General features: G+C 32.6%; 1 protein-coding gene across 1 annotated transcript in view; it reads right to left on the bottom strand.

Moving 5' to 3' along the window:
- LOC129957325 (potassium channel subfamily T member 2-like) overlaps positions 1–20,308 on the bottom strand; it is a gene marked incomplete at its 5' end in the record, with an annotated part of 365,616 nt that overhangs the window by 22,734 nt on the left and 322,574 nt on the right. The window contains 2 exons of the mRNA XM_056069596.1: positions 6,972–7,077; positions 15,515–15,809. Of these exons, the coding sequence (XP_055925571.1) occupies positions 6,972–7,077; positions 15,515–15,809 (401 nt within the window). The remainder of the gene's footprint in view (positions 1–6,971; positions 7,078–15,514; positions 15,810–20,308) is intronic.

Below are 20,308 nucleotides of genomic sequence, written 5' to 3'. Positions count from 1 at the left end.
ATTTGACAAAAGGCAATCATTATAGTCAAGAGGTCGCATACCAGATGTCACTTACTTATGGTGTCGCATTTTTGAATTAATGCGTTGGCATGCATATGAAATACAGATTGGTGCACTATTAATCCTTTGATAGATTTGATTCAAAATAAGATAAAAAGCTTCATTTTAAATGCCAAAATTGTTGGAGCAAATGACCGCTCAAAGCATTTTATACTTCGTGATAGAGTTAAAAAGAGCCAGTATGCATTTTGGGCGCCTTTTTTTTCCGACTCATTTAGACCAAAATTTGAAATACTTTAAAATTTTAATAACAAAATACCATACTACATTTTATTTATCTAAGTCATTACATTTTTGCAACTATCGCTTTAAAAATCGACACATAATCAATTCTTAGACGGATTTGACTCAAAATTAGATACGTATATTCGTTTTAGATGATTAGAGTGTCAAGGAAATTTTATCCACAATGCTGTTTGCAGATATCGTGTTCAACTACACTTGGACATACAGACAGACGTTAATGAATTTCGTTCAAAATTCGATAAAAAATTGTAAGTTTAATTAAAGTCGATAAAACTACACAACTTTCCATCGTGTAATTTAAGCGTTTTTGAATTACTTTGTTCGCAAATAAGCATAATTCCGTTATGTTGGACGAATGACGAAATCGAATTTCTTAATGATTACAATACTTCCCCTCAATTGGTATAGTATACTAGAAAATAAACCTGCTAGAGTGGTCTTTTCAAAATTTTCTCTCATACACTCTATTAAAAATGTTACCCCCTCCCCCCCCGGAAACAATTATGAACCTTGAGTAAGGCAAAGAACGGTTTGCTTAATGTTGGCGTACTATAGTAATAAAATATTAATTTACGGTGTGTATTTAGCATTTTCACTGAATATATCGTGTCATCCTGTCTTGACAATTAATCCCAGAGACATGCGGTTAATAATCTACGAATATCAAATTTCTGTTCTGTCTTATTCGAAATTAAAACCAAAATTTGATACTGAATTACATTTGTAGTTACAAAATCACATACAAAATTTGATATAATTAAATCATTACGTTTTTAAGTTTATATTTTCTTTGGTTAATAGGTTATACTTATGAGCTTACATGCCTCTGAAAAAAAGACGACCGCCAGAAAAATAGACATTCAAACCTTTTTTGGATTTGGCACATGATTTGAAATCTCTTTGTGTGCGTTGTTGTGACTTATGGCACTTTACAAGCCCACTGACAGTTATCTGTCAGCAATTTCAGCCGAGTGAGCGTCTCTTGTTTTTTCAGTACCTCCAACTAGGGCCAATCCTTTTTAAGGGGCGGACTTCATTCATGCGTTTCTTTCACTCATCCACAGATCTTAAATTAGATCTGAAACAGAGAACGATCACCTCTGAACCAGTACCAATGGAATAGCTCTCTATATGGAGGACTTTGTGACCACGGCAGATTTATACGTGCGCCAGCCACTACACACGCGGAGAGTCTTCAGCCGGCAGGGTTCAAACTCACAACCTAAGGGATGCGAGTCCAACGCCCTACCAACCAGGCTATCCAGGTCTAAAATCTCTTTAAAATACGGATACTAAATCTGTGTACCGAATATAGCTTTCTTCAGTTTAAAGTTATAGTGTTTAATTTATATTCGAATAGTCGGATAGACAGACTTCCTCTGAATAGAGTTTGTTCAAAATTTGATTGAAATCTACAAATTAGTTGTGAAGACCGAAAAACCAAATTTCATCCATGTAGCTCAAAGCGTTTTTGAGTTTTCTTTGTCACAAACAGACAGGCAATCTTAAAAAGGAGTTTATGAAACTCAGGTAGGTATAAAACGCGGTGATTCGTCCAAATCTCGATTTTGTAGATTTTGACGATTACAATACTTTCTTTATAGTATGAGAGAAAGTGTGAACTACTGCTTATGAAGAACTACTGCTTACTGTACTGCTGCTATAGTACTACTGCTTATGAAGAACTACTGCTTACTGTACTGCTGCTATAGTACTACTGCTTATGAAGAACTACTGCTTACTGTACTGCTGCTATAGTACTACTGCTTATGAAGTACTACTGCTTACTGTACTGCTGTTATAGTACTACTGCTTATGAAGAACTACTGCTTACTGTACTGCTGCTACAGTACTACTGCTTATGAAGAACTACTGCTTACTGTACTGCTGCTATAGTACTACTGCTTATGAAGAACTACTGCTTACTGTACTGCTGCTACAGTACTACTGCTTATGAAGAACTACTGCTTACTGTACTGCTGCTACAGTACTACTGCTTACTGTACTGCTGCTATAGTACTACTGCTTATGAAGAACTACTGCTTACTGTACTGCTGCTACAGTACTACTGCTTATGAAGAACTACTGCTTACTGTACTGCTGTTATAGTACTACTGCTTATGAAGAACTACTGCTTACTGTACTGCTGCTACAGTACTACTGCTTATGAAGAACTACTGCTTACTGTACTGCTGCTATAGTACTACTGCTTATGAAGAACTACTGCTTACTGTACTGCTGCTATAGTACTACTGCTTATGAAGAACTACTGCTTACTGTACTGCTGCTATAGTACTACTGCTTATGAAGTACTGAATTCACTTATATTTATCTTACCCATCCGCTCTTCATTTAATATTATCATATAATATTATTCTGCGAAGTCCGAAATGCTATGAAACCAGTTCAATATGTTTTAATGCACACAACAAAATTTCTACGCAAGTGAGTCGTTATTTCGGATAGTGAGCGTGTTCCTGAAGATAAGATTAAACTGCTGTAGGAATGAGGAAGCCAAACTGCAGCTGGTGAATAAAAGCCGTGTGAAAATGGGTGTGAAAGTCAAACAAAGTATATATCTCGTCTAGCCATCTTTGTTTGAGCCGAAAATATCGAAGCGAAAATAACGGGAGCGGTTTCTCAATTCTGATGGTTAATTGGTAAGGATTACAATTATTCGAAAGAAGGTGACCGAGGAATATATTCGTTTATTAGCATTTTTAAAAAATTCCTTTCGAGCCAGTGGGATGAGTCTTCCCCAAACTTTCTCGCGCACTCTCTAATAAAGGTGTTATCCTAGCGAACGCCTTGTATGGCATTGCGAACAATAGTTATGAAATACCGGGTGTTTCAAAAATGACCGGTATATTTCAAAAATCAATAAAAACTAAACGGGTAGCGTTAAAAATACACCGTTTGTTGCAATATGCTTGGGAGAACAGTGAATTTTCAGGCAGACAAACTTTCGAAATTAGTTACAATTTACAACAACAGATAGCGCTGCAGTCTGGAAAAAAGTCTAAACTACGATATTTTCCAAATATCCACCATGCGCAGCAATAACATGGCGTAGTCTCAGAAGGAAATGAGCAGAAACCCGTATAAACGTCTCAGGCGGGATGGCTTCACATGCAGAACAGACATATTGCTTCAGTTGTTCAATTGTTTCTGGATTGTGGCGGTTCACCTGATCTTTCAAGTGTCCCCACAGAAAGAAGTCGCAGGAGTTCATGTCTAGCGATTTCAAAATTTTTCAAACAGATCCTTTATTGTATCGCTTTTCGGCTCCTTGGTGACATTAAACTTTCGTTGAAATCTTCGTCTTGTTGCAACAACACTGTGTTCTACGCGATGGAATTCCAACCCCAGAAAAATCCTTTGCTCTAAGGAATAAACCATTTTTTCACAACAAACTTGCAATCTGTGAACAGCACACGCTTAAATCAGAAAGACGACTTACAGAATAGCGAACTCAGACTGCGTTTTCTTCTATATCTTTCAAATAGCCTACAGCGCCATCTGTTGTTGTATATTGTAACTAATTTCGAAAGTTTGTCTGCCTGAAAATTTACTGTTGTCCCAAGCATATTGCAACAAACGGTATATTTCTATCCCTGTCCGTTTAGTTTTTATTGATTTCTGAAATATACCGGTCATTTTTGAAACCCCGGTATAAACTTTTAGAATGAATTTAGTACTCTTACTGTATCTGTTATGTTATCCTTGGCGAAAGTTTTGGCGATTAAACCCTGGCATGCGATTAATAGTACTCGGAAATCGAATTTGTGTTTTAGATGCGTTCTATCCCTGTCCGTTTAGTTTTGATTGATTTCTGAAATATACCGGTCATTTTTGAAACCCCGGTATAAACTTTTAGAATGAATTTAGTACTCTTACTGTATCTGTTATGTTATCCTTGGCGAAATTTTTGGCGATTAAACCCTGGCATGCGATTAATAGTACTCGGAAATCGAATTTGTGTTTTAGATGCGTTCTATCCCTGTCCGTTTAGTTTTTATTGATTTCTGAAATATACCGGTCATTTTTGAAACCCCGGTATAAACTTTTAGAATGAATTTAGTACTCTTACTGTATCTGTTATGTTATTCTTGGCGAAATTTTTGGCGATTAAACCCTGGCATGCGATTAATAGTACTCGGAAATCGAATTTGTGTTTTAGATGCGTTCTATCCCTGTCCGTTTAGTTTTTATTGATTTCTGAAATATACCGGTCATTTTTGAAACCCCGGTATAAACTTTTAGAATGAATTTAGTACTCTTACTGTATCTGTTATGTTATTCTTGGCGAAATTTTTGGCGATTAAACCCTGGCATGCGATTAATAGTACTCGGAAATCGAAATTGTGTTTTAGATGCGTTTTTTTGAACTGATTGAAGCAAAAATGTGACACAGAAATATATGTGTTATCATAAAATCATACACCAAATTTGATGTATTTATGTCGTTGCAATTTTGAGTTATTGCGTTTAGATGTTTCTGAAAGCACAGACTGACAGACGGTCAACCACTCGTTGGATTTGGTTCAAAAATTTATAGGTGACTATAATATAAGTGTTAAACCTGTGTATGGATTTTTATCTATCTAGCTTTCTTCGTTTTATAGTTATCGTGTTAAGAATCCCCACTCTTTTAGTTATATTTGGCATAGACAGGCTGCCACTATGGAAAAATATATTTTCCAAACTGAGGAAGGTCTGAAATGTAGGGATTCGTCAAAATCTCGAGTTCGAAGTTTTTGAGGATTATAAGAGGTTCTCTATGCTTCGTATGCGAAAAAGTAATAAAAGCTAATATTGTTTATGTGATTTTATTATTTATAATATTTTGTTTTTATTTAATTATTTTATTTGTATTTTTTATTCTTTGTATATTTATTCATACAGTAAAGATTAATACTGAACAAAGATGGCGTAGTATGCGCTAAACCATATGTATGTTTGGAATGTGGGGGAGGCGCACTTAAGCTTTTTTTGTAAACACTTCTCCCTGAGAGTTGGTGTGAAACTAATGCAAGCAGGCACCGCTCGCTCTTTTGTTAGCGGCAAAAAGAATCATTCGTTCGATCTTTGTTAGCGGCATTTTCTACTTTAAATGTAAATATTATGTGTTTCCTTATATATGTGTGATCATCGTCCATGTGTGTTGTTATATGTGTGTGTGTGCAAAAAATAAATAAGAAAAAGACAAGAAAGCATCTTTCCTTGGCTTAAATACACACAACCATCTACAAATATCAATTTTATTGTTGTTGTATTATAACTTTTAATATACAAATTTGGAAAATTTCCTATTCCCAATTAACTAAAGCAAAATTCTCTCTTACATTATTACTGTGTTGACAAAATATTGTCTATCATTCAGAATAACAAAAAATATCGACGAGTCTTGCGTTTATAGGGACAGGTTTATGAGATGTTATGTATGTCAGTGATTCATTAAATTTCTGAAATTTTAGGTTTTAGCAGAAAATTGAGCCTTGTAGCGATATTCCTTAGTATATAAAGAGCCAAGCCTGTTTCCACGTGTTTTTTATTAGGGCCGAATATTGCATGCGCAATCAAAATGAAGGGTTGAAAATATTCCAAATATATTTTTAAAAATCTCAAATATTTTGTCACAGAACAGCGATTGAAAAGGCATTTGAAATTCGAACGTACTGTGGAAAAAAAGGCAAAGATAGTGCAATCTGATTTGGGCAGTTATTTCTTAATCAAAAATTTTTCATCCAAAAATATCGATGCCGCCTGAACGAATAAGTATGTTTTTAATCATAGCTTTAAGGAATAGTGTACTTTGAAAGAAGCAAAATTGGACGGAAATATGAAATATTATTTTTACTGTTTCTTGACCAAAAATATATGTTTATACTCAACTAAAATAGTATTATAAAATATATCTTTCAATAATACATATGTCTGAAGAGCCTGAAGAATAAAAGTACATTTTAATTGACTTTTCTAACTATTATATTCTAATTAAATTTAAATATCTTTGAAATGTTCCAGATGTCTTAATTTTTGAGGAAATTAATTACAATTGCTAATAAAGACTTTTTTAAACATTAAAAGAATACTAGAAATGCATTTTATATTTCGAGTTTTTAGATAATTAAAACCAATTTTAATTCAGAAAAACATACAATTCTTATGGAAATTAAATAAGTGTACATATAAATATTCCTAAAAAATTAGAACTTAATTGGTATTACAAAATCATGCATAGTTTTGTTCCAAATAAATTTATGTTGGGATATATGAAAAAAAAAATTAAAATTAAATCGCTTGAAATATTTTAAAATTTTCAACAATTATATAACTTTTAATTTAAAAAAAATAATATATTTCGTTTCAAAGAGTCTCTTTTAATTTATTTGACTTATTTATGTTTCAATACATTCGCATGAAAAAAATTCATAATCCTAAATGAATATTTCATAAAAGTGCAAGATAGAATCCACTTCCAACTTAACATAGACAAATTAAGGCCTAATCTGTCTCAAAAAGTAAAGGTCATTTTTACCAAGAACTCTAAACACAGATAACATTTGAATTTCATGTAATAAAAAAAAAATCAATGCAAAGCAAAAAAAAAAAAAAAAACTATCTAAATTATTGATTACTTTAAATAACAAAAACTATCTTACTTGAGCTAGCTGCAAACAACACAAAGGCTTCTTCTCTCGAAGCAAATAGCAGAGCGTTGGACTTACACCGACATAAGGAGAAACTGGAGGAAATCCTTTCACAATCCTGCAAAAAACAGAAAACCGTTACCTGTATGGAACTTTTACGTAGAATTTGGTTTGCGATATTTAGTATGTTTCTTTAAATATAGATGGCGCCCCAAAACAATCCAATCATACTTCGAAAAATTATTTCTGTTTGCACTTATTTGTTCGTCTCTCGCTCGAAGAAATTGTCTAAAATGTTTTCACTCAAAGTAGAGAGATATCATTACTTTTTTTCCTTCCTATAACATCTTTTTAAATTTCATTTCAGCTGGAACTAAAAAAATGTTTATTAAAAATGAATTCAAACTAATTTCAGCACAGTCTTTTCGGAATGCTGCTTGGATGTTTTCCTGAATAAAAAGAAGTAAAAAAGTCCATTCTAACCGTTATAGAGCAGTTATCTTTGTCTTTATAAATGTTTTTCCATAACAATCTCACGTTATGACTAAATTTTCAAGTGAAATGTGAAATCAAATTTGATTTTAAGTACAAATTCGAAACAATGCAAAAATATTCTATAATTGTGACCCATTATCAGAATAAATTTTTCAATGGCTATCCGCTCATGGATTAAGACACAAAAAAGACAGACAACTATCTAGACGCTGCATATCTTTAGGCGGAAGCCTAAAAACTCGGTATTTTTTTTTATATGTGGCAAATTTTGGTTATTTCAATCGAAATAAAGCTTTGAAAATGCGTATCGTTTCTTTTTCACTATACTATAAAGTACCGAAAGCTTATGTGCGGGACTCTGAAAATAAAAATTTGAACACTCGTGGATCTCATGAGGGTTGAGTCGGAATTTCCCTTTTTTAAAAATGCAAGAATATTTCGGGAGAACGAACTGATTTCTCTTTCAAGAATGAATTTGATCTTTTTGCATTTTGCCAAAATATGAATTTCATGTTATTATTATTCAGTTATTTTAAACTAGATGTAATTGCCCAACTTTATAATCTAACAAGAATTAAATTATTTTTTCCCACTTCCTTGGGATCTGTTTGATGAATTAGAAAGAATCGAAAGCTATTGCTCATATTTTCTTTAAATATTTTTTTATTTGTGTAGATTTTTTTTCTTTCTTTTTGGATAATTGGAAACTATATAATCTTTTTCTAAATATGTGAAATAACATTGTATTGCACAAATGTTACTGTCAATAGTTTCTTCCATTTTTATTATTTTTTAAAACTATGCGGATCTTTAAACTTCTTTTTATATTAAGTAAAATGTTTCTGAAATTAAAATAATACTAAATATGTTAAGTTCGTTTAATTTGCTATTTGATACATTACAGAAGTGCATATTTCAACTACATTTCTTATTTTTTCAAAAAAGTATAAATATTGCATTATTGTTGTAGTACATTTTGATGTACTGGTCGTTTCAGAAACCCTAGACTATCATTTTTTTATGACTTAACCTTGTCGAAATACGTAACAAATAATATAAGTGCATTTCAATATTATTCGTTGTTAGGCCTTGTCTTTTGTTCCAACTGATGCATTTTCTGCATTTCTGATTTTTCTTCTTGTCATTTTGATCTGCACTATTTTAATATGAAACTTGTTTATTTATTGTTAGTTTTGCTAGTTCAATTTTTTTGTTTTTGTTTATCCATGGTTGCTATGCTTCCTAATTCCGTTGATAATGGGGGTTTATTGTATTTTTTAAATATAATGTAAATATCTTCTCCATATTAATTTCGCACTTATTTTGATAAAATCAACGCTTCACAACGCATACACAATAGTACGGTTACCGCATCTGAGGATTGAGAGTATTTGAAACCGATAAAAAAGGCAAAATTTATGTATTCCTACCTTTTAAATCTTTAATGAAAAGAATTTTTTTACGTAATAAAGAAAATTTTAGTGATTATAAGCAATTTCCACTCTTCTCTGTTGACACCGATGAATTAAACATTCAGCCACGGTGCAGGCGATTTTTTTTTTACAATCATTAATTGCCAATATTTTTTTCAGCTCTTTTTCATTAACTATTGGTAAATGGAATTTTTTTCTTGGTAGTTGAATTATTGTTTCCTTTTTAATTAGGGTATTGGTAAACAATATAAATAAGGAAGATTCCACAAAAAGTAAATAGATCATTTTATTCTTAAATACTTTGCCAATGTGCTTGTGTTTTTGTTTACATCTTCCATGAGCAAATCTGTGAAAACTATTTCTAAGAAAGCCCGTCTTTTAATATACTATAAATGTTGATTAGCATGTTTTGAAAAAATGAAGAAATGTTTACAAAAATGATACTGATTTGATTGAAAATGATTTTTTGTTTTGTTTTCTGACTATTAATTTTTTTTAAAATTCCATATTGATTTTAGTTAAGATAGAGTATAGTTATTTTTTACATACTGTTAAGAATATATTGTACATAAAGGGAATATATATTACATAAGAGAAAGGGAAACAAAATCATTCTGAAGAGTTTAGATACTTCCATAAAAAGGTAGAGGATTTTTTTTTATATAACTTTAAAATATCAAGAAAAGGTCAGAGAAAATCAAACAATAAAAATGTGACCAACCCTGGAATGGTACTATAAATAATAATTTCTTTTAAAAAGTTCTTCAGCACTATGCAATATGCCTGAGATTTCTAAGATAATTTTCATTAGTTATTCTGTTACAATATATAAGTGACATTGTTAAGAGGATTATAGCTCTCTAGGCACCCACTCGATTTAAGAAATGAAAAGATATAAATGAAATATAAACTTTGAGTTATAAATGGCATTGAAACAATGGCTAAGTCTATTATTCGTTTTCGAATTTGAAAAAGTAAATAAAATTGATTATCGGGATTTAAGGTTATTCTGTGACAATATATCAGTGATATTTTTAAGAGGATTACAGCCCTCTAGGCACCCACTCTATTTAAGAAATGAAAAGATATAAATGAAATATAAACTTTGAGTTATAAATGGCATTGAAACAATGGCTAAATCTGTTATTTGTTTCGGAATTTGAAAAAGTAAATAAAATTGATTATCGGGATTTAAGGTTATTCTGTGATAATGTATGAGCGATATTTTTAAGAGGATTACAGCCCTCTAGGCACCCACTCTATTTAAGAAATGAAAAGATATAAATGAAATATAAACTTTGAGTTATAAATGGCATTGAAACAATGGCTAAGTCTATTATTTGTTTTCGAATTTGAAAAAGTAAATAAAATTGACTATCAGGATTTAAGGTTTCCCTTCTTTTCAAATTAATACCACCTTTTGGTGGCGTATCGGTATTATTTTACTTTTCGCTACAGATAACTGCTAACAGTACTTTCAGTTTATGTGACAGACAACCACTAACATCAGTCTTTTAAATAACACAAGAACCATTTTAACCATTGAAAATTCAACTCGAAAAAGCTTTCACGCTTTAAAAATCGAATGTGACGAATCGTATTTGTTTTAGAAAGAGAAATGTCGAAGAAAGGAACCGTTAACAATACTGGCTCCAACAACCCATACCCAATGTTTCAAGGAATGTATCCTATAACTTGATAAATGAGATTTTCCGTGTTCGGCATTTCACCGATGCCACACGCCACTTCATTAGCTGATGCCAGATTCTGAAGAGAGTTCGTTTGCCGCAATCTCAAATTAATTGAATTGATTTATCTGTGTTGGATTGAGGGCGAAGCAATTCATAGCTCGCAATTGAGCATTTGATTCAGAAAACCTGCCCATCACATTAGAGAGTTACTTTTTATATTGAACATTCTTATAAAAGTTTCGGATTTTCATTAAAAGAAGGGAGGATCGTCTGTCAGACTTCGAAAATGACAAACGATTTATTCATAATAAATATTTCTAAACTAGAAAAATGCGGGATGATAGGCAGGATTTTCATGCTGTAGTTATTCTATTCAGAAGGATCTAGAGCCGGTTTTATGGATTTATTTGAAATAAAATTCGATTAGTGATACTCTTCGAAAAAACGAAAATGTTAGAATTTATTTAGAAAACGGAGGTTTTTGTTTATTTTCGGAAATTTTGGAATGTTTTTTCAGGATCAATGGAGCTAAATTTTCACAATTGTTTGAGTTATCTCGCGAGCAAAAATGTTTCAGAAAAAGTTCAAACCAGCCAACAATTACTCCTCCGCAATTCTCAGCTAGTTTAGGCTAGTGAGCTAGTGAATGACAATTTTGTTTCATACATCCAAAAATAGTCAAATTTAAACATTTAAGAATATGATTGGAGGAGGCCTGATCTGCCTTTCACCAAGGTTATTCAGCAAAGATCCTCCACAGCTCAACAAACAAAGCAGCGACCAGAACAAATAAACATGGTTTGGTTTAGTTTTGTTATATTAAAACCTAGTCTTAAAGCAAGACAAGGGTTATTTTAAGACGGATCTTGTCATTGTGAACCGAGATCAGATGACGAGGACGACATCTGAGCTGGCACACACTTCCATATTTCCGCATCATACCAGTGGGAGGACGTTTAGCCCCTACGGATTTAATGAGCACCAGACCTGCTTACAAGATAGGTGGAATCAGGTCTCCTCCTGAAATTCTCCGGTTCCGAAGCCAAGATCTTATCACCAGGTCATCGTGACCCACATGAAACATGACGATCGATCAGAAACTCGTTTTCTCGTGGGGAGTTGTATTTTTCTCTAATCTATTTTTCGAGTCCTATTACAATACTTTCTTGTTGTATGTTTTGTTTATGAGGAAATAAAAAAATATCTTTCAAGAATCATTTAATGTGTTTATAATTTGGCGAACATACCGTAGAGTGAATTTATTAAATCTTGAGACTTATGAGTTCATGCTTATAAGAAACGTGTGGCCACCTGCTTAGTTTCAAATTTTGAAGTAACTTCATGATAGACATATTCACATTAAATGTTTTAGCATGCAAAGGCATGTTTAGAATATCACCTGCTTTAGAAATGCAATGTCATGTAAATTCAGACTTGCTTCTATCAGAACTAAAATTTCTTTTAATTTACTATTTCTTTTTTCGTAATTGGATTTCAAGTATTCGTTCTTTTGTAATCCGTCTACGTTTTTGTTGAATTTTTTTAGAATAGAGTTAGAATGTATGAAAAAAAAATACTTAAAAGCAAGAAAGAAATAAAGCGACTCATAAAAGCCCAAGAAACGATCCCATCGTAGAATATCAGAGAACAATCTTTTTTAAAAAAAATCTGAATTCCGCCAAATCGATTCTGGTAACCAGTCACCGAATGAATTAGAATATTCTCTTCAATATCGTCTGCGAAAGTGAAGTTGTCAGGACGCTCCTTCACTGATTCAAACATCTTCACTCAACAGTGCGTAGAAAGATAATTCCCTGATATCGAAAAGCCGTAAAAATTCCAATTCTCTTCAATATTTACCGATATTTGGCACCATCTGTGTAAGAGGAATTCAATGTTTGCTAGCTGTCTTTCGAGGTGTTTTTTTTCAAGTTTGGGGGAAAAAGCTGGTGTGTGAAATGAAATTTAATAATGGCGGATTCTTACAATCCTCGTTTCCTTATTTTGCTACGTATTTGACTTTTTAAAGCTGTTTTTTTTTAAAAAAAAATCAATTTCAATCCCTATCTGTAATGGCATGAGAATGCTTTTCCTTTAGACAGTAGAAAACAAATCACGAAAAAAATTAATGAGCTATTTAATTTTTTTCTAAAATATAATAAAAAGAAATACGTTAAAGCACTATTTATATGTTTCTCATTTATACGCCGTTCACATTTATGAGTCGTTTTATCATAATAACGAATCTTTCGTGACCATTGTAAAAGCAAAGTATTTCATTTATTGGATGCAAATAATGTAAAACAGCGTTATATGTAATGACAAGTAATGTTGTAAAAATATTATTAATGAAATTATAAATGTTACTCAGTTTTTGAGATAGTAATTGATTTGGAATGTTTTTTCAGGATCAATGGAGCTGTACTTTTCACAATTGTTTAAATTATCTCGCGAGCAAAAATGTTTCAGAAAAAGAGCAAACCAGCCAACAATTACTCCTTCGCAATTCTCAGCAGGAGAAATCTAAAGTATTTTCATGACATAACTCAGCAAGAAGAGCAAGCAGATAATAGAAAAGTAATAACAAGCAATGCCGTAAAATATTAAAAAGAAACCATCAATTATACTCAGATTTTGAGATAATTCATCTTTGATTTTGGAATGTTTTTTTAATGATCAGTCATCGTCAGCTGAACTATCCTTTTGCAATTTTTTGATATATTTCGTGAGGAAATATATTTCTAAAAAACAGCAAACTAATTAACAGTTATTTTCAGCAAGAGTAATCCATGGTAAATCAATCTGCTCATGGTATAGAAGCGAGAAAAACACACAGAAAATCGAAAAAAATGACAAGAAATGTTGTAAAAAATTATCTAAATTTGATAAATGTGGCTCAGTTAATGAGATAATAGACTGATTTTTCTGAATCAACTGAGCTTTTCCTTTCCAGTTGCTTATTTCGCGAGCAAATATACTTCAGAAAAAGAGCAAACTATTCAATTATTTTCAGCAAGAGTAATCCATGGTAAATCAATCTGCTCATGGTATAGAAGCGAGAAAAACACACAGAAAATCGAAAAAAATGACAAGAAATGTTGTAAAAAATTATCTAAATTTGATAAATGTGGCTCAGTTAATGAGATAATAGAATGATTTTTCTGAATCAACTGAGCTTTTCCTTTCCAGTTGCTTATTTCGCGAGCAAATATACTTCAGAAAAAGAGCAAACTATTCAATTATTTTCAGCAAGAGTAATCCATGGTAAATCAATCTGCTCATGGTATAGAAGCGAGAAAAACACACAGAAAATCGAAAAAAATGACAAGAAATGTTGTAAAAAATTATCTAAATTTTATAAATGTGGCTCAGTTAATGAGATAATAGAATGATTTTTCTGAATCAACTGAGCTTTTCCTTTCCAGTTGCTTATTTCGCGAGCAAATATACTTCAGAAAAAGAGCAAACTATTCAATTATTTTCAGCAAGAGTAATCCATGGTAAATCAATCTGCTCATGGTATAGAAGCGAGAAAAACACACAGAAAATCGAAAAAAATGACAAGCAATGTTGTAAAAAATTATCTAAATTTTATAAATGTGGCTCAGTTAATGAGATAATAGAATGATTTTTCTGAATCAACTGAGCTTTTCCTTTCCAGTTGCGTATTTCGCGAGCAAATATACTTCAGAAAAAGAGCAAACTATTCAATTATTTTCAGCAAGAGTAATCCATGGTAAATCAATCTGCTCATGGTATAGAAGCGAGAAAAACACACAGAAAATCGAAAAAAATGACAAGAAATGTTGTAAAAAATTATCTAAATTTTATAAATGTGGCTCAGTTAATGAGATAATAGAATGATTTTTCTGAATCAACTGAGCTTTTCCTTTCCAGTTGCTTATTTCGCGAGCAAATATACTTCAGAAAAAGAGCAAACTATTCAATTATTTTCAGCAAGAGTAATCCATGGTAAATCAATCTGCTCATGGTATAGAAGCGAGAAAAACACACAGAAAATCGAAAAAAATGACAAGAAATGTTGTAAAAAATTATCTAAATTTGATAAATGTGGCTCAGTTAATGAGATAATAGAATGATTTTTCTGAATCAACTGAGCTTTTCCTTTCCAGTTGCTTATTTCGCGAGCAAATATACTTCAGAAAAAGAGCAAACTATTCAATTATTTTCAGCAAGAGTAATCCATGGTAAATCAATCTGCTCATGGTATAGAAGCGAGAAAAACACACAGAAAATCGAAAAAAATGACAAGCAATGTTGTAAAAAATTATCTAAATTTGAAAAATGTGGCTCAGTTAATGAGATAATAGAATGATTTTTCTGAATCAACTGAGCTTTTCCTTTCCAGTTGCTTATTTCGCGAGCAAATATACTTCAGAAAAAGAGCAAACTATTCAATTATTTTCAGCAAGAGTAATCCATGGTAAATCAATCTGCTCATGGTATAGAAGCGAGAAAAACACACAGAAAATCGAAAAAAATGACAAGAAATGTTGTAAAAAATTATCTAAATTTGATAAATGTGGCTCAGTTAATGAGATAATAGAATGTTTTTTCTGAATCAACTGAGCTTTTCCTTTCCAGTTGCTTATTTCGCGAGCAAATATACTTCAGAAAAAGAGCAAACTATTCAATTATTTTCAGCAAGAGTAATCCATGGTAAATCAATCTGCTCATGGTATAGAAGCGAGAAAAACACACAGAAAATCGAAAAACATAACAAGCAATGTTGTAAAAAATTATCTAAATTTTATAAATGTGTCTCCGGGTTTGAGATAATGACAGCCGTCGATTTTGGGATGTTATTTCAGCGATCAGTCGTTGCCGACGGAGTTATCCTTTTACAACTGATGGATTTATCTCGCGAGCAAATATGTTTAAGAAAAAAAGAACAAAGCAGTCAACAATTACTCACTCGCAATTCTCAGCCGGGGTAATCCACGGTATGTCAAGGTAATTTTCCTCCTCTTCTTCCTGCTGCCCTTTGCTGCTCTCCTCCTCCTCCTCTTCAGCTTCGGAGCTGGACGAGTCCTGCCCGAACATGGCCGGAACGGGCGCAATGCTCGGCCTGCGTCCCCTGGCCAGGGAGGAGCTGAAACTGTCCGCCGGACCCCCGTCCATTTTGGGCAAGTCCAGGTGCTTGCCGAACTTGCGCTTCAGCTTCAAGGCGAACTTCGACTTCATAGGGCTCATCTCAAAGGATTTGTAATCTTCGGAGGAAAGAAAAGAGATAAATTAATGAGTTTATGTGATTTGTAATTTTTGTTTTCATTTCATTATTTTATTTGTATTTTTTTATTCTTTGTATAGTTATTCATATAGTAAATATTAATTAATACTGAACATAGATGGCGCAGTATGCTCTAAACCATATGTATGTTTGGAATATGAGTGAAGCGCACTCGAGCTTTTCTGCTCTTGTAGTAAACACTTCAATTGGAGAGTTGCTGTGAAACTGGTGCAAGAAGGCACCGCTCGCTCTTTGTTAGCGGCCATTTCTTCTTTTAAATGTATATTTATGTGTTACCTTATATACGTGTGATCATCGTCCATGTGTATTGTTATATATGTGTGTGTGCGAAAATAAATAAGAAAAAGACAAGAAAGCATCTTTCCTTGGATTCAATACATGCACCCAGCTACACAAATGAAAGATGAATATTATTTAAAAAATAACAGAATATGTAAAGTGTAAGACTAGTCAATTATAGGGAAAGTGAGTTATGCATGGAATAGTTGAGGAATACGAATCGAAGGAAGATCATTTTCCAGACTATTAAAAAAATACGATTATCTAAAACCCGTATTCCGGAGGTTCACGATGAATTCACGATAAGTGATGACATTGAACTCTTCGCGTGCATTTTAAAAAATAATACTGACTGGTTAACAATTAATAAATTTAAATTGACAATAATATATATAGCTCCATCACTTTGTGAACCACCGTGTAAGTGGGCATAGTGCATGCTAAATCTATCGGGACCAAACGTCCTCCCGTTGGTGTGGTGTGAAAGCTTACAGAGAGGGGGTATGCCAGCTCTGGTGTCATCCTCGTCATATGATCTCCTGTTCAAAATTACAAGGTCCGTCCGAAAATAGCCTTAATGTTGATTTAAAACGGAACGTCAACTGAACTGAACTGAAGTAAACCATCCCTTTGTAATTGGCGCTTATAAATGAAATGAGCTGATGATGATGATGTCGTATCCACGTTGCCACGGAAAGAGGCCGCAATAGCTTCTGAGGGTAAAGACCTATGAGCACTCGAGGGGAGAAGTCTGACTTTTAGCTCATATATACAGTGGTGGCCAAAAGTGTGGACATTTTTTGAAAGTTTTACGTTTTTCAACTTTACGTGCTTGTAGAATATATTAATTTTCACTTAAATACAAATGTTTATATACCAAATTGAAGGTCATTTAATGTAGAATTTAATAACAAAAACAGTATTACAATATCTGTATTACAAAAAAAGTTATGCCCATTTTAGTAGAACAAACAAAAACAAATCGTTTTGAATAATGACGTGTTTTGTAATAAAAGCGTACTAGCCAATCACAAACACTGTTCTGAGGACCCATCAAATGTCTGTAAGTATAGTTAAGGCTATTTGGATGTTAAAATAGTTATCGTTGTGGAAATATTTTGCGGAATGATGCATACTAGTACAATTAAATAGAGTATTGCTGTTTTTGAATATTTTTAAGTCCCTTTTTTTAATTAAACTAATTTTAAACAATGTTACCAACAAGAAGAACTGATTGGACATCTACAAAAAGAAGTCGAATTGTCATATTGAGAGAAAATGGCCTCTCTTATGCTGAAATTGCAAGACAAGTTGGTGGTTCAGTGACTTCTTCTGATGTACGAAAGTTCTGTTTACGTTATGAAAAAACGAAATCAGTGGAAAATCAGGCCAAATCAGGCCGAAAAAAAATGCAAAAGTGCTACTGCCGATAGACCTGCAAGAAAGAAAAATCGAAAGAAAAAAATCAAGATAGAAAAATTTCCTCAGATGCCATTAGAAGTGAAATTAATGCAGCAGGTATTGCAATAAGTTCAAGAACAACAAGAAGAATGTTATCAGGATTTGGACTACAAGCTAGAATTCCAAGGAAAAAAACCCTATTTAAATCAAAAGAAACGCGAAAAACGAGTTAAGTGGGCAAAAGAACACATTAAATGGTCAGAAAATCAACGGAAGTAAGTAATCTGGAGCGATGAGACTAAAATATCGCTCTTTGGTAGTGATGGTAGAAATTACGTGAGACGTAGAGTAGGTGAAGCGCTTCATCCTGATTGCATTGAAGCAACTATAAAAAAAATGCCATGATTTGGACATGTATGTCTGCAGATGGTGTGGGCTGAATTCAAGTGATTGATGGCATCCTGAATGCCAAAAAATACATCGAAACTGTCCTGGAACCAAAATTGATACCTTCCATCAGGGATTTCTTCCCCAACAAAGCACCATTTATTTTTCAGCAGGATTCAGCTCCATGCCACACAGCAAAAGTATGCACACAAAATAAAGGCATACATGTATTACCATGGCCAGGAAACAGCCCTGATCTCAATCCAATCGAAAATTTGTGGCGACGTTTGAAAATTCTTGTACGAAAAAAAACGTCCATCCAATAAAAGACAACTTATTGAATCTATAATTGATTCTTGACACCGTGTGATTACGAAAGATGAACTCCAAACACTCGTTCACTCGATGAAAAGACGCTGTGAAGCTGTCTTAAAAAATAAGGGTTATCCTACTAAGTATTGATTGTGTAAGTATCACTTTAAAAAAAATGCAAATCTAAGATAGATCTTACTAAAATGAGTGTAACTTTTTTTGTAATTCAGATATTGTAATGCTGTTTTTGTTATTAAATTTTAGATTAAATTACCTTTAATTTGATATATAAACATTTGCATTTAAGTGAAAATGAATATATTCTATAAGCACGCAAAGTTAAAAAACATGAAACTTTCAAAAAATGTCCACACTTTTGGCCACCACTGTAGATAACACTCACACACTCGCTTACACAACCCCGTTTTACAAGAGGGCTCTTTCTTACACCTCACAGATAGAACACAGGGTGAAGAATAACCATGCCCGAACCAGGACTTGAACCCTCGACACCCAGATCACGGGGAAGACGCGCTACCCCTAGGCTAGGACGCCGGCAATGAAATGAGCTACCTGATGTATATACTTGCATGCGCTATTTAGCTTAATTTTAGTGCTGTTTTATCTGTTTTGCGTTATACTGTGTTTGGTGCGCCTTGTACGTAAAATATAAAAATATATAATGTATTTAAAATATGAAAAAATATACATTATATTTATACATATGTGTAAGAGTATTGTAAAAATGAAATGCTATGAAAGTGATATACCTTATATGTACCTGAAAAAGAAAAAAAATAAGAAATAAAGATAAAATAATGTATTTAGGCTTCAATATTATAAAATTGCTATGTAAAATAGGTTCAATGTAAAAAAATGGTATACAATTGAAAAAAAAAATATATATTATAAATTGTTATCGGAAAGCAACTTGTGGTACATCAGTGTTAAACTTTCATGAAGTCATAGAGTAATGGAAAGTATTGCAGAAACCGTTTGAAAAAAATGCATTTTTATGATATGTTAGCTCGCAACAGCAATTTTTTATAAAATGAAATACCATAAAGTTATAAATCATTTTCCAAAATTATTTAATAAAGAATTTTATAGAACAATTTTTAAAATATTGGAATAGCAGTAATAAAAAGAGCAAAATGGAGCAAAGAATATCATATCATAATATCATATATCATATCATAATATCATATATCATATCATAATATCATATATCATATCATAATATCATATATCATATCATAATATCGTATACAAAAATACTCAGTTAGTAATTGACATTTAGTTGGGTAACCTGCAGACTTAAATACAACCTTGCGACGCCGTCTCACAAAATTCACAGATGCGCTAAGTCCCTCAGCTGTTATAATGTGATACCATGATTGAATTATTGTTTTATTTAATTTGGTTTTACTGCGGGATTCCTTCTGTGCAACATGTTTCTTTAATCTGTTGTATCGATTTTCGATTAAGTTAAGGTCTAGGTTATTCCCAAGCCATTTCGTGAAATACAATTACTTAGGAACCGATTTTTATACACAGTGGCAACATGGCATGGAATTGAATTATGTTAAAATCTAAATTCTTCATAATCTATGAAGATAATAAGCGGGAGGCAGCAGTTTAGGAATATGTACTTCATTTATGTATTTTGGGATATTTATATTGCTATTAATTACATTAATCCTTACCATGTATTTCGCTGTCACAAGATGCTAATACTAGCCGGATGTTTAAAATTTGTGTAATGTAATCAGGAAGGAAATATTTTTCTTCTCTTCTCTTTACGCGTTTTATGCCATCGTAACAAAATAGTGAAATTTTGGTCTCTTTTCTCCAAATTGCACTGTCTCACTGTCCAATTAACAGGGAGTTTGTTCAGTTTAATCATTTCAACCTTTGTCCAAATTTAAAAATGCCTTTTCTCTTGGAATTCTTGTAAACCGAGTCGAATGGCCCTAGCACCCAAGTGCATACTGCACGGCGCCTTTTCACTTTGTGCACTTCCAAATAATTTTCTTCTATTACGTAGACATAGTCTTTTGATTAATCTATCATCACCTG

The sequence above is a fragment of the Argiope bruennichi genome, chromosome 11 (assembly GCF_947563725.1).
Source record: "Argiope bruennichi chromosome 11, qqArgBrue1.1, whole genome shotgun sequence".
NCBI lineage: Eukaryota > Metazoa > Arthropoda > Arachnida > Araneae > Araneidae > Argiope > Argiope bruennichi.
The sequence above is the reverse complement of the archived record's forward strand: the minus strand, read 5'-3'. Positions and strand labels throughout refer to the sequence as shown.